The 15,108-nt window shown below is 39.0% G+C and overlaps 1 protein-coding gene across 1 annotated transcript; it reads left to right on the forward strand.

Moving 5' to 3' along the window:
* The first annotated feature begins 7,428 nt into the window (after positions 1–7,428).
* On the forward strand, positions 7,429–8,838 carry LOC145821668 (zinc finger BED domain-containing protein RICESLEEPER 2-like). Its single transcript, XM_082918218.1, has one exon. The coding sequence runs from the start codon at positions 7,429–7,431 to the stop codon at positions 8,836–8,838; it is 1,410 nt and encodes a 469-aa protein (XP_082774344.1).
* Positions 8,839–15,108: the final 6,270 nt, after the last annotated feature.

Below are 15,108 nucleotides of genomic sequence, written 5' to 3' on the forward strand. Positions count from 1 at the left end.
GCATTACACTGTATATAGTACATATGTCATGCATCTCACTGTAAATATTGCATTTACATACATTCCATTGCATTTTAGCTAGTAAATATTGCATTGTAGCTTGCATGCATTTATTGCATCACCTCCATTTACGGCTTGCGTCATTCCATGTTGAGCTTGGTCTGGTATGTGCCTGTACTCTTCGTGTTGAAGCACGGTTATGATATTATGTGTACGCACCTAGTGTTGTGGGTGACGGCACTGTTTCCGTGTTAAATGTGGTCTGTATGTGTCCATGCCTTTCCTAGGCACGATACGGTTTGGCCGCAGGCCTTATCCACTACATCCATTGCATTTTAGCTAGTAAATATTGCATTGTACATAGCTTGCATTGTCATGCATCTTTCCTTACATGCATTGTAGTACATTCCTCCTTACTTTGCATTGTCATGCATTTCCCAACTGCATCATTGCATGCATTCACTGCATCACCTCCATCTACGGCTTGCGCCTTTCCATGTTGAGCTTGGTTTGGTATGTGCCCATACTTTTCGTGTTGAAGCACAGTTATGATATTATGTGTATGCACCTAGTGTTGAGGGTGACGGCACCGTTTCTGTGTTAAACGTGATTTGTTTGTGTCCATGCCTTTCCTAGGCAAGATATGTTTTGGTCGCGCACCATATCCATTTCATTCATTGCATTGTAGTGTAGTGTTTTGCATCCAGCATTTAGGATCATAGTCTTTCCTCAGCGGGTCATTCCTCACTTATATCATCCCACCCAATTACTTGTATCTTGTGTCTGTCTACGCAACTCATAGTTCTGCATGTGTACGCGCCTATTCCACTGCTGGTATTGTGGTTTGAGGGTATAGGCGCCTTTTCTATGGTAGACGGACTTTGCATCTCCATCATCTTTATGATATTTGTGTGGTTTTAAACCGCTTATGGTTTGATTATGTTTCAAATGCATTGCATATCATTTGCATTGTTTATACATAGTTTTGTAAATATTGAATATCATTTTGCGCATAGGTTGCATTGTCATGCACTCCTACATTTGTGTTGTCACGCAGTCTTAACTTGCATTGTCATGCATATTGCTAACAATATTGTACCTGTTAAGTTTCTCTCTTTTACAGGCACGATATTGTATGTACGATTCATTTGAGGCTGGCGCAACCAGACGAATCGGATAGGTATCATATTCTCCACGTGAAACGTAGCGAGAATTACACATTTCTCTTACATCCTTTCTGCATTGTAATGTAGTTGGATTTGTGTTTGATTGCTTAAAACTGTCGCATGTTATGCTTCGTTACAGCTTTCTTTGCATGATCATAAGTTATGCTCGACTTTGTGCATTGTCAGTTGCATTTTGCCCCTGCCTTTGGGCACATATCTTTATTGTCTTGCATGTTTGTCTAAGTCTTCGGCCTTGTCAAAAATGGGTCGTCTCTAGGCTTTGACACTCACTCCCGTCATTGTTATGACTTTCAAGTTCTATCAAAGAGGGGCAACTATAGACACCCCATTTTTAACCGTCCTCAAGACTTGGACGTCACCGTTTGAACACTCGGTGATCATCCATGTTCGTGTTCATTTTGAGTTCCCGGAGGTCTCGGCTACGCGCCTTGCCTCAGGATCTCTCAACTCGGTTGTCTTGTGCTTGGTTGGACCAAACACTTGTTGGTTTTTGCTTTGGAGGGCAGGGAATGGCTTATTGGCCATCCCCACACCTCACCGGCCGTGGCTTGAGGCCACCGGCCACTGTTTTGTTGCCATCGGCCAAATGTTTGGCCGGTCGACACTATTGATGGTCGGCCGACCATTGTTTTGGCCAATTTGGCATCTTTGGCTGGCCGACCACTGTGCATCTACTTTTGGCAGATATTTTGTGCCAGCTGTAATAGCTGGCACCCACTTTGCCCCCCTCCATACACGTGTATTGAGGGATTTCACTCTTGCTTAGCTTGTTTTGTAAGCTTTGCAAGAGTGATCCTCTATAAAGAGAGGCCTTCTCCTCCCTTCTCAAGGGTTAGAAGGTTGAGTTCCAGAGCTCTGAGATTAGGGTTAGGGTTCTGTATCTATTATATCTCTATATCTTCCTCTCTTTGTGTATTTGTGTATGTTTGTCCTTACTTTTGTGCACAAACACCTACTGTTACACTTTTCTTTAGCTACTGAGGTACTAAAGAGTGATTTTCAGAGTTTTTTGAGTGGATTCAAGCTTGAGGAAGCAGTAGGAGCTCAGTTCTTGAAAGGGGTCTTCAAGGGTAAGAACTTTGCTCTTTATTCTCCATTTTTGCATAGGCTTTTAGCCATCCTTGCATCTGTTTTTAAGCTTAACTTATAACATATAAAAGTTCTGATTTTAAGTTTTTAAAATAGTTGTTTGAGGTTGCTTTCGTGTTTGGGGTTGTTTGACCCCTCTTAGGCCTTGTTTGGCCCCCATTTTGTGCTATTTTGGTGAGCTCCGGGACCACCTTGTTTGGGCCTCCTCACCACTAAAATCCCTAATAGGGATGGTGCTTTAAGGTCCTAAGAAGGAGAGGGCCATCCCCTCTCCTTGTTGTCTTCAAAAGTTGTCATTTTAGCCTCATGTGTGAGCACCATTGTTGAGTTCATGTTGGCCATGTCTTAGCTAGTATTTGTGCTTATTTTGCCATGATATAGCACTGTTTTAAGTTGGCTTAGACACACCATGCATGCTTTGCATCCTTGTCTTGTAATGCCATGAAATTGCCTTAACATGCACCTAGCATTTAGACCACTATGCTTACTTATTTTGGCTTAGCTTTGTGAAGCTTTTATGCATGTTTTGATGTACTTGAGGTCTATTTTTGGTTGTTTGGGCCATCCATGGCTTGCTTTGTATAGCTACCATGCAATCTCCCTTGTAGGCCCTGAGTGTTGACCCCTCTAGCATGCTTTACTTGCTTTGTTTCAGTGGTTTGGAACCACTTATCATGTCATTTCAGTCCTCATAGCATGCTTGTATGCTTGCATTTGATGCTCTTTTAATGCTTTAAAAAGTTGGTGTTTCATGCTCTATGTTTGTGCCATTGTGTATGCTTCTAGGAGTAGATCATTTAGATGCCATATAAGTGGTTTTTGGGGCTTACTTTGGCATGATTTAGGACTGTTTTGATTCACTTTAGTCATTTGCTTCACGTGTCACATGACCATAGTTTAAGTCCTCGGGCTTGGTTGCATGCCTTGCTTGCATTGGTAGGTTGATTTGGCATCATCTCCTACATGTTTTCAAAGCTTATCATGTATGCTATTTGTCCATGTTAAGTGTGCTTAAAAGTCCCCTCTTTGTGCCTAAGTGTTGGACCATGTTTGCATGCATGTTTGTATGTGCATTTGCCCCTCATTTCCTTGGCATTTGGCCGCTGTTTTGGGCTTATTTGAGAGCTGCCCAAACTAGTTTAAGACCATCCTCTGCACGTTGTTGCATGCTCGCCTTGTGTGTCGTTGCATGCTTGGCCTATTGCATGTTGTTGCATGCTTGAAACACTTTGTATTTGGCATGCATTCTCTTGGTTAAGTTGCTTAACATGTTGTCACATGTCTTGCATACTTATATGTCCACATTGCATCTTGTATGCTTGTCATTAGCATAGTTGTTCCATGCCTTGTATGCTTGTTTGCTTAGGTTGCGTGCCTATTGCATGTTTGTCCACATGTTCATGTTGCATACTTAGGTCACATGCCTAGGTTGCATTTTGCATGCATGCCTTGCCTCTTGAATCACCATAATAGAGGTTGGGTCCCTTGTTTGTTTTGTGTGCATTACATTTGACATTAAAATGCACACCTTGGCCTCTTTAGCCATCATGCATTGAAATGCGCGATTGGTGGCCCGAGGGTCGAGGACCATCCTTCTTTGAGTCATGAACATGATAAGGAGGGTGTTTGTGCACACATTTGCTTGAAATGTATTGCCATGCCATGTTTGTCCTCTGCTGCTGTCACGACAGGATTCTGCAGGCATATATGGTTGGTCGACCATATATATTGCCGACCGACCAATGATGGATGGCCGAGAGTTGAATATTTGGTCGATGACCCTTCTACCATGGTCGGTGATGCTCTACAGTGTTCAGAGAGTGTTCCTTGGGACTTGTGCAATTTTCAAAAGAGCAGAGCAGGGTAAACAGAGGCAGCTTGTGCATGGTGACGGATTTTCGAGCAAACCCGAGCACGTATGCATTGGACCCTCTTCCCGAGGCTGTTTTATTGCTTTCTTAGCTTAGTTAATTTGCTTAACTAGTTAGGTAGTCTGTAATAATTAATTAGCTTGTAGGTTAATTAATTTATATTATTCTTTTGGTTCCTCCGAGCGAGGGCGAATGTGTAATAAGTGTGGGTGTGTGTGTGCATGTCTTCCAACCCCCATTTCTTTCTCCCTTTTACTTACCTGCTTTTGATGGTTAGTACTAGGGCATATTTAATTTAGCATACCTTATGCTATGCATGCGTGCATTCATTCATCAGTATTGCATGCACCGGGCTCGGCGCATCATGCTAACTGCATAGTATTTCAAATCTAACTTGAATACATGTTACTTGTTGCATTTCACATGCCATCCTAGGATTAGCCGAGCCTATTCTAGATTGCATTTTGCCTGTGATGCATTAGCCATTTAACATAGACTTGGATCATACGTTTGATTGCTAACATGTTCTTTGTTTTGGCTCGGAGTACGCTGTAAGTATTTATGCTTTAGCATCTCGCATGAGTGTAAATGTTAACAAGACAGCATGCTTACCATGTGGCTATGTGCTTATGTGATATTACTGCCTGAATGCCTGTGGGTGAAGGTTGGATTGCTTAAGTTGGAATAACTCGTTGAAATCCGTATTTTTAGCCTACTTGCGAGTAGCAAATTTCAAACCATTTTCCGAACAAACGAATATGCAATGTTTTGTTCCAAATTAGGCGATCTGGTCTATACTTTTGTGTTGTGCGCATCACATAGTAAGATTAGGCTAATAACCGGTTTAAGAACATATAACATTTTCAAAACTAGATATCATAGTTAGTAGAGGCCGATCTTCGGATCGGGCGAGCGGGGGTGCTCATAGCTGACCTTCCGAAATCATACCCAAGTTCTTGAGCCGAGGCAACTTTGGTGATGACGGACATGTGGCCTTAAGCAACGAGTCATGATTTCCTAAATTTCCCCAAAATAAAATATTTAGGTGGCGACTCTGTATCTGGCAAAGCAATCCATGTTTGGCACTTCTTTCTAAAAAATCTGTTTTCCAAAACGATTTGCCGGATTTTGACTCTTTGGTGATTTATCAATCTCACATTGCACATTGTGAGATCAGATTAAGAACCGACACACAAATCGAGTCTGAACTGTAGCATGGGGCCCAAGGGCGCGTCTACAAGGCCCCTAAATCCTTTGATACTAACCTCAAGTGCGTGACTATTGGCAAAACAACTTTTGAGCCTTTGACCGTCTATTCTTCGAACTCTAACACCATATCAAACAAGTCATCACCGACATCTCTCTTAGCTGGTTTAATCCTTCTAATGATACTATCCACTGAAACTCAACCAATGGTTTTTTTCCCAGCAAACTAACATATTCCTTACTCCATCAACCACCCTTGATTCAACCTTTCTTTAACTAGTCTTGGATTTGGTCTATCCTTACAACTCTTCATATCCACTTTTTTATTTGGCTTGCCTCTCAACAAAGAATCATGACCAAATCATTCACTCATCTCTGCTACTTATCACTTGATCCTCTTTGCCCGGACTGTGGAGCCCACTCTAAAGCTACCATTCATGTCCTACGTGACTGCTATTTGGAATGCAATCCTTGTTCCCATCTCCTTACTACCATATTTCCTCCTCAATCACTCTGAATGGTTACATACTGATAGCGAACCATTTGCAGCAGCTCATAATCCAGCAGATCACAATCCATCTGTAGCAGCTCATAATCTAGTGGATCATGTTGTAATAGAGTTAGTTAGAAGTAGTTAGTTATAACAGAGTTAGTTAGAGGTGGTTAGTTAGTTAGGATTGTTAGCATTGTATCTGATATGTATATATATATCATTGTGATAGGGCTGGGTATAGGGTCATCCGAACCGCCCAAACCGCCCTACCTGATCCAAACCGCACATGTATGGGCAGTTTCGCAAACACATTAGGGTAGGGTGCGGTTTGGATTTTATGTAAATTTCGGGTTGCGGGTTTGACCCGCACCCGCCCAACCTGCCCGCATAAAACTCTTTTTTATTTTTTTTATTTTTTTTAATCTGATCTATCATCTGACCGTTCAAAATAACCTATTTTTTCCCCCTACACATCTAATCGTTTAAAACAAGAAAAACCCTAATCTAATCAAACTCACTCACTCACTCATTAGAACTGTATCTCCTCTCCTCCTCTCGGTCTCTCTCTCACTCTCACTCGCGATTTTCATCTGCGCACTCAGTGATCGTGTCTCTCTCTCACAAGATCGACCGATCGATCGACCTCATCGCACATAGGTAAAGCCCCTCTCTCTGATCTCTGTCTATGTCTTGCTCTCCCCGATCTTTGGTTTTTTTTCGAACATATGAGATCTGTCTCTCTCTGATCTGTCTCCCTTACTATCTCATCTCCTTCACTCTCTCATCTCACAGTCGCTTACTCTTTGGTTTTGCATCTACACCGATCGACTCTCTCTAACAGGTAAGCCTCTCTCTCTCTCTCTCTCTCTCTCTCTCTCGGTCTGTGTTTGTTTGTTTGTTTGGAGTGTATCTTTGATTTAATTTTTGATTTAAGTAACAGATTTTTTTGATTTAAATCTATCTGTGTAATTTATCTGTATTGAAATCAGTTCATAAATCTGTTTAATTTGTTATTTAATTTTTGTTTATCTGTTTGGAATGTCTCTTAATCTCTAGTTCATAAATCAGTTCATAAATCAATGTCTCTTACTCTCTAGTTTATCTGTTTGTTTGGAATCTATCTGTATTGAATCAGTTCATAAATCTGTTTAATTTTTATTTAATTTTTTTTTAAATCTGTATTGAAATTGGATCTGTATTGAATCTGTATAGATCTGTCTGTGTTTATTTATTTATTGGATCTGTATAAATTGGATCAGTTCATAGATCTGTCTATGTTTATTTATTCATTTTTTGTTTGTTGCAACAGATCTGTGTTTTTGGAATTAAATCTGTGGTATTGGATTGAATTAAATCTATGGTATTGGATTGAATTAAATCTGTGATGAATCTGTTATGAAAATTAAAATTGAAATGTGTTGAATCTGTATTGAATTTGAATCAGATGTTTTTTTTGGAATTCAATCTGTTATTAAAAATAAATCTATTTTTTGGATTAATTTTTGATTAAATCTGTTGAATTAATTTGTTTGATTGAATTAATTTTTGTTGAATCTGTGACTGTTTTTGTAATCCAGTTTAAATGGAGGATAGTATTCAATCTCCCGCAATCAATCTTGTACCTCTGGAATCCTCTAATTCTCAAATGAATCCCCTCTTAGTCGAACTCGAACCTGAACCTGAACCTAAGCCTCCTAGACCCCCAAAGAGAAAGAGTGAGGGTGGAGAGGGGAGAGCATCATCCACAGTTTGGGATCATTTTGACAAGGTTGTAGGGACCGATGGGAAGCGTAGAGCCGTATGTAAATATTGTAAGAAAGAGTATATGGTTGACTCTAGACTTCATGGGACTAGCAATTTGAGGAGTCATACACCCAATTGTAAAGAAGAAACATTGGGTCGAAAAATTGAGTTGTGTTTGATTGAGTGGAACATTGATAGCATATTCACCTTAACAGTTGATAATGCTAGTTCTAATAATCTTACCATTCAATATTTGAAAACGATAACCAAAGATTGGAAGGGGACTATTTTGCAACATGAGTTTATTCATATGCGTTGTTGTGCACATATTCTTAATCTCGTTGTGAGTGATGGGTTGAAAGAAATAGATGATTCTATTGCCAACATTAGACTTGCGGTGAGATATGTGAGGTCTTCTTCTCAAAGCCATGATGTTTTTAAGAAATGTGCGGCCATACTCAAACTTGATTCAAAAGCTCTTGTATGCCTAGATGTACCAACTAGGTGGAACTCTACCTATTTGATGTTAGAGGCCGCCGAAAAGTATGAGAAGGCTTTTAACCGATTGAAGTTTGTGGATTCCAACTTTGAACCTTATTTCATGGATGTTGATGGTGGCATAAGAAGAAGTCCGAATGAATTGGATTGGAAAAAGTGTAGAATTTTTTTGAGGTTTCTAAAATTATTTTATGTTGCAACTAAGAAATTTTCGAGGTCTCTCTTTGTTGCTTCCAATGTTTTTTACAAAGAGATGTTTGTTATTGAAAGCAAAATTAACCAATTAATTTTGGAGGAGGATGATACTTTGAGCTCAATGGCAAAGACTATGAAGTTAAAGTTTAGCAAGTATTGGGGAGATGGAAGTAAAATCAATCTGTTGTTGTATGTTGCAGTGGTTCTTGATCCTACCAAAAAAATGACATACTTGGAGTTTTGTTTTTCCAATTTATTTCTTAGAGATAATAGGAAAGTGGAAGAGATGGTAGAAAAGGTTAAGAGTTGTTTGAGTCGTTTCTATAGCCATTATGTCACACTTTATCCTTCAAATGAGAAACTTCCAAGTGTGAGTGAAGTTGTGAATATGGTGGAAGATGATGATGATGATGATCCCTATTCTTTAGTTGACTCCCAATTTAATTCCTATTTGGAGGGGCGATGCACTAGTGGATCTAAGTCGGAATTGGAACAATATTTATCCGAGGTTGAACATTTTGCAAAGAATCAAACATTTGAGATTCTGGATTATTGAAAGGTGAATGCAACCAAATATAGGGTGTTATCACAACTTGCAAGGGATGTGTTGGCCATGCCTATTTCTACCGTTGCATCGGAGTCGGCTTTTAGTATGAGAGGGCGTATTCTTGACCCATTTCGTAGTTCACTCTCACCTTTTATGGTTGAAGCTCTTGTATGTACTCAAAATTGGCTTCGAAGCAACCTTCCAATTTCTCTTCAAAAGGCGATGGATGATGTAGAGGAATTTGAGCAATATGACTCGGGTAAATGAGAATTTATTTATCTTCATTTTTATTTGTATTGTTCATTTTCTAATGTAAGTTTTATTAATCTTCTCTTGTTGATTCCTAATTAGGTACTTTGGAGTCAAGCTCATCTTCAACTTCAACCTATAATGTTGATGCTATAATTGATCTCTAATATCCATTTGATCATTGGTAATTTTTTTATATACTCAACACATTTTCTTACTATATTGAGATGAAATATATAGACATTTGTTTATCTTTTCATTTTTTACTATAATTGAAGATTAAAGTTTATATTTTTTCAATTTGTTTTTGTGTAGGGTTGATCAACCAAATGCATAGAATTGGAATTGGAATTCGAATTGGTAAAAGTTGGGTGGGATGTGAATGAAGTTTGACAACATGTGAATGAAGGATTGGAATTGAAATGTTTTTATTTTATTTCATGGGTTTGTATTGAATGAAGTTTAACAACAATTTTTTTTTTTAATTGCATTTTGCTTTTGGATGAATGTAAGTTAATGAATTTTTTTTTTTTTTTTTGCATTTTGGATTAATGTAAGTTAATGAAGAATTATTTTCTTTTTTCTTTTTTTTTTTGTATTTGGGTTAGGAATGATGAATGTAGAATTTTCAAGGTAAGATTTTTTTTATTTGGGTTATGAATGATGAATGTAGGATGAATGCATGTTAATGATGAATGTAGATTTTGAGTGATTTGTTTAGGTTTCGAATTGAATTTGTTGTGTTTTTTATTTTGTAAGTTTTTTATAAGTTTTAATTCATTAATTATTAATGTTGGAGCATTTTATAAAATATGAGGAAAAAGGTCCAAAATAAAGATTGACAAAATGGGAGGAAAAAAAAGGGTTTAAAAATAATTTTTGAAAAAAGTTCAATCCGCAAACCGCCCGCAACCGCCCGCACATCCGCGAATCCTATCCGCACAAACCGCAAACCGCATTGCGGGCGGTTACGGGTTGACTTTTTCCTAAACCGCATAGATGCGGGCGGGTCCAAACCGAACCGCAAACCGTCCCAAACCGAACCGTGGACACCCCTAGTAAGTGAGCAGAGGATATTATGAAAATATATTCAAACTCAACAATTCTTCATGGTATCAGAGAATTAAAGCTCCAAAGAGCATCTCTCTAATGGCGTCATCTCCAATGATGATTCCATTATCTTCAACATCGTCTTTAACTACAATCTCTTCAAATCTCAACATGCTCGTCTCTAATCTGAGTTCTCTTGTGACTGTAAAACTAGATAATACAAATTTCATTATCTGGAGCAATCAAATGAAGAACATTCTTCGCGCTACCGATTTGCTGAAGTTTGTTGATGGCTTGTATCCATGTCCAGAGGACTATATCTGCAATTCATTTGGTGTAGAAATGTGCAATCCTGAAGCACTTCAATGGAAGATGATTGGTGCATAAATAAGCTGCATTACAGCCACGCTCTCACCTGTTATCTTCACCACTGTTCTTCATTTTCAAACTAGTTCAGAGATTTGGTTTGCATTAGGCAAACGATTTACAACTTTGTCAAGATCGCATATCCATCAGCTTAAGAACAAATTAAATTTCGTCTCGAAAAATTCTGACTCAATGGAGGTATATCTCAGAAGCATTAAAAATCTTGTTGATCAACTTAGCATTGCTTCCTCATTTCTTGAAGATGAAGACATTGTTCTTATTACTTTGAATGGCTTACCTGCGGAATATGATTCATTCAAAACTGCAATTTGAGTAAGATCAAAGAGCATATCTATGGATGAGCTTTCATCCTTACTATGTTCAGAAGAAATTCACATTGAAGGAAAAATAAAGCAGTCCTCTGCTCTTACTGTTGCCTATACAACAATGAAGGATTCTCCATCATCCAAAGGTTTCACTTCTTATCACAATAATCGCGGTTCTTCTCGCCATGACTCAAGAGGTTCCTACCGAGGGTTGTACAGATCTGGTCCAGACAGATCTTCAAACTTCAGAGGCAGATCTTCAAATCGTGGCAGATCCGATAGATCAGATTTTGGTTCTGGTAGATCAGATTTTGGTTCTGGTAGATCAAATTTTGGTTCTGTTTGTCAAATCTATGGTAAACCTAACCACTCTGCCTTGGATTGCTGGAATCGACTGGATCTTGATTTTCAGTCACAGTTATCTTTTTCTCCTCAATCTCACTCCCAAACTCATTCTAAAGCTTATGTTGCCTCCATGACTGATGATACTACATCTCAGCCCTCCACTCCTTGGTTTTTGGATTCTGCTGCCTCTGAACATGTGACAAATGATCTTCATCGTTTAAACTCCTATCAGCCTTACTCTAGTTCTAACTAAGTTACTATTGGCAATGGTGACTCTCTCCCCATTCACAACACTGGGAAAGGTATTTTGCCAACTCCATATCATTCTTTTAAGCTTAACAAAGTTCTTCATGTTCCTACTATTTCATCTAATCTTCTTTCAATACAACAATTAGCAAAAGACAACAATTGCTCTATCATTTTTGATCACTCTTCCTTTGCCATTCAGGACAAAGTTTCTAAGGCTATTCTTCACAAAGGATATCATGCCAATGGTTTATATCATTTTACTTCACCTCCTGCTTTGTCTTTGCCTTCATCTATTGCTTTTGCATTTTCTACTATTGGTTCAACATCATCTGTTGAAATTTGGCATAAAAGATTAGGCCATCCCTCTTTTTCAAAGCTTTAACCACTTAAGTCTCAATTGTCAATTGTTTTCAATAAAAATGACTTCAGTTGTATTGATTGTTCTGTTTCCAAATGTCATAGACTTCTATTTAAACTTTCAAATTCTACTGTTAATAATCCATTGTTTTTGATTCATAGTGATGTTTGGGGTCCGTTTCATGGCTCCTCTACTGGTTACAAATATTATGTACTGTTTGTTGATGATTTCAGTCGATTCATATGGATTTATCCTCTTTTTAATAAAAGTGAGGTATTTTCCAAATTCATGATTTTTAAGGCTTTTGTTAAAAAACAATTTGGTCTTCCTCTTAAAATTTTACGAACTGATGGTGGCGGTGAATTTGCTAATCATTCCACGTCCAACTTTATGAATCTTCATGGCATACTTCATCAACACTCTTGTCCTCATACTCTATCTCATAATGGAGTTGTAGAAAGGAAGCATTTGCACATCAGTGAAACAGCTATCTCTCTTCTTCATCATTTTTCTTTACCTCTTACCTACTAGTTTGATGCCATAGCTACTGCCACATACCTCATCAATAGACTTCCTAGTGCTTCTCGGTCGAACTGCTCTCCTTTTGAACTTCTTTTTAAAACCAAACATGACTACACGCATCTGAAAGTGTTTGGATGCCTCTGTTTTCCTTGGATGAAGCCATACTTCTCTCATAAATTAGCTCTCAAATCTACTCCTTGCATTTTTCTTGGTTATCATCCCTCTGTTAAAGGTTATCGTTGTCTCAATTCTGTCACAGGTTCTATTTTGCTTTCTAGACATGTTTGATTTCAAGAACATATTTTCCCTTTTGCTGCTTCTTCTACTGCGCTTACTTATCCCCCTTCTTTGTCCAGTTTACAACACTTTTTCTGGTATCCTTCCCCTATCCACCGACCTGCTGCTATTGCTCAACCTGTTGTTTCTCAGTCTGCCTCACTTCCATCTGCTATATTTCGGCCTCTTGCTCAGCCTACTTCTGCTAACCCTGTTATTTCCCAGTCTGCCTCACTTCTATCTGCTGTGTTTCGGCCTCCTGCTCAGCCTCATTCTACACCTAAATCTGCTGTCCCACAGTCTGCTTCTCATCTTCCCTCTCAGCTTACCTCTTCTCCTTCTATTCCAATTGGTTCTATCGAGGTTGTTTTACCTCTCCCTCCTCCTTTTACTAATACTCACCCCATGCAAGCCAAATCCAAAAGCAAGCCTTTCTGTTTGTCTACCTCTCTTTTTTCTCATTCTCTTCCTGCCAATTCTTTCACCGAGCCCACTTCCTATACACATGCTCTTTCTTCTCCGGTTTGGTTCCAAGCCATGATGGATGAATACACTGCTCTTCAGCAACAGGGTACCTGGTCTCTTGTTCCTTTTCTATCCTCTAAACATTTTATTGGCTGCAAGTGGGTTTTTAAAATCAAACACAACTCGGATGGTACTATTACCCAGCACAAAGCTCGCCTTGTGGCTAAGGGATTTCTTCAACAACAGTGTGTGGATTTTCAGGACACCTTCAGTCCAGTTGCCAAACAACCAACCATTCATATCTTACTTTGTTTGGCCTTACATTATCAACGGCCTCTCAAACAATTGGACATTAGCAATGCATTCTTACATGGCCAGCTTCAGGAGGAGGTGTATATGGACCAGCCACCGGGGTTTGTTGATCCACAAAATGTTTCTTTAGTTTGTAAGCTCCACAAGGCTCTCTATGGTCTCAAACAAGCTCCCCGAGCTTGGTTCTCCACATTTTCTTCTTTTCTTCTCTCCGAAGAGTTTATTCAAAGCAAGTGTGATTCTTCATTATTTGTTCGCAAAACTTCCACCTCTATTACTTACTTTTTGATATATGTGGACGACATTCTTTTAAAAGGCAATAATCAGTCTTAGATTCAAACTTTGTTGGCTCATATGCACCTTCCTTTCTCTATGAAGGAGTTAGGCAATATTTCTTACTTCCTTGGGATTTCGGTTCAACCTACCTCTCATGGTTTCTTCCTCTCTCAGCATAAGTATGCTAAAGAACTCTTTATCAAAGCAGGCATGGTTGATTGCAAACCTTGTGCCACACCTATATCTGTCAAACTACTAAATGAAGCTGCTGATTCTCTGCCATGCTCCCAACCTTTTCTTTATCGTAGCATTGTTGGGGCCTTTCAATATCTTATAATCACCAGACCCGAGTTGTCTTATGCTGTGAATTAAGCTTGTCAATTCATGCACTCCCCCACAGTGGGTCATTTCTCATCCGTTAAACGCATCCTAAGATATGTGAAAGGCACATTGGCCCATGGTCTTCATTTTACTCCTAGTCATTTTGGTTTACAAGCATATAGTGATTCCAATTGGGCTGGGGATCCAGCTGACAGACGTTCTACTTCTGGCTATTGTGTTTACTTGGGTAATAATCTAATTTCATGGTCTTCCAAAAAGCAATCAACAGTATCTCGCTTTTCTACCAAAGCAGAATACCGCTCTTTAGCTCATACTGTAGCAGAGTTAACTTGGCTTCAAATGTTGCTTGTTGATTTCTCTATTCCTCACACCTCTCCTACCATCTTATGGTGTGATAACCTGTCCTCTATATCCTTGGCTACCAATCCGATGTTTCATAGCAGATCCAAACACATCGAAGTCGACTGCCATTTTCTTTGCGACAAAGTTGCAGCCCACTAACTCCTTCTCAAGTATGTTTCCACAATAGACCAATTAGCTGACATTTTCACCAAGTCCCTTTCCACTGCTTGCTTCTCCTATCTGACTCACAAGCTCATGGTCTCCCCTTCGCCCATTCGCTTGACAGGGGATGATAGCGAACCATCTGCAGCAGCTCATAATCCAGCAGATCACAATCCATCTGCAGCAGCTCATAATCTAGCAGATCATGTTGTAACAGAGTTAGTTAGAAGTGGTTAGTTATAACAAAGTTAGTTAGAGATGGTTAGTTAGTTGGGATTGTTAGCATTGTATTTGATATGTATATATATATATATATATATATCATTGTAAGTGAGCAGAGGATATTATGAAAATATATTCAAACTCAACAATTCTTCACATACCAATTGCATTTCCTCTGACCTCCACCAATCTTCAATCCCCTAGCCCACTATCTTTTCCTTCACCTGCTGGTATATTTGGGGGAAAAAAAAAAACTAAAAAATCTTCCAACCATCTTCACAACTTTTTCCTTTTAACTCACTTCTCCTCACCTCTTGGATAGTCAACCATGCAACCAACTAGCACTTTATCTCTAACCCTATTACCCATACTTTGGCTAACCACATCACCAAACTTGTTAGCTAGGATAAACCTCCT

This window comes from Camellia sinensis, chromosome 3 (genome assembly GCF_055761805.1).
Source record: "Camellia sinensis isolate YWXY chromosome 3, ASM5576180v1, whole genome shotgun sequence".
NCBI classification, from domain to species: domain Eukaryota; kingdom Viridiplantae; phylum Streptophyta; class Magnoliopsida; order Ericales; family Theaceae; genus Camellia; species Camellia sinensis.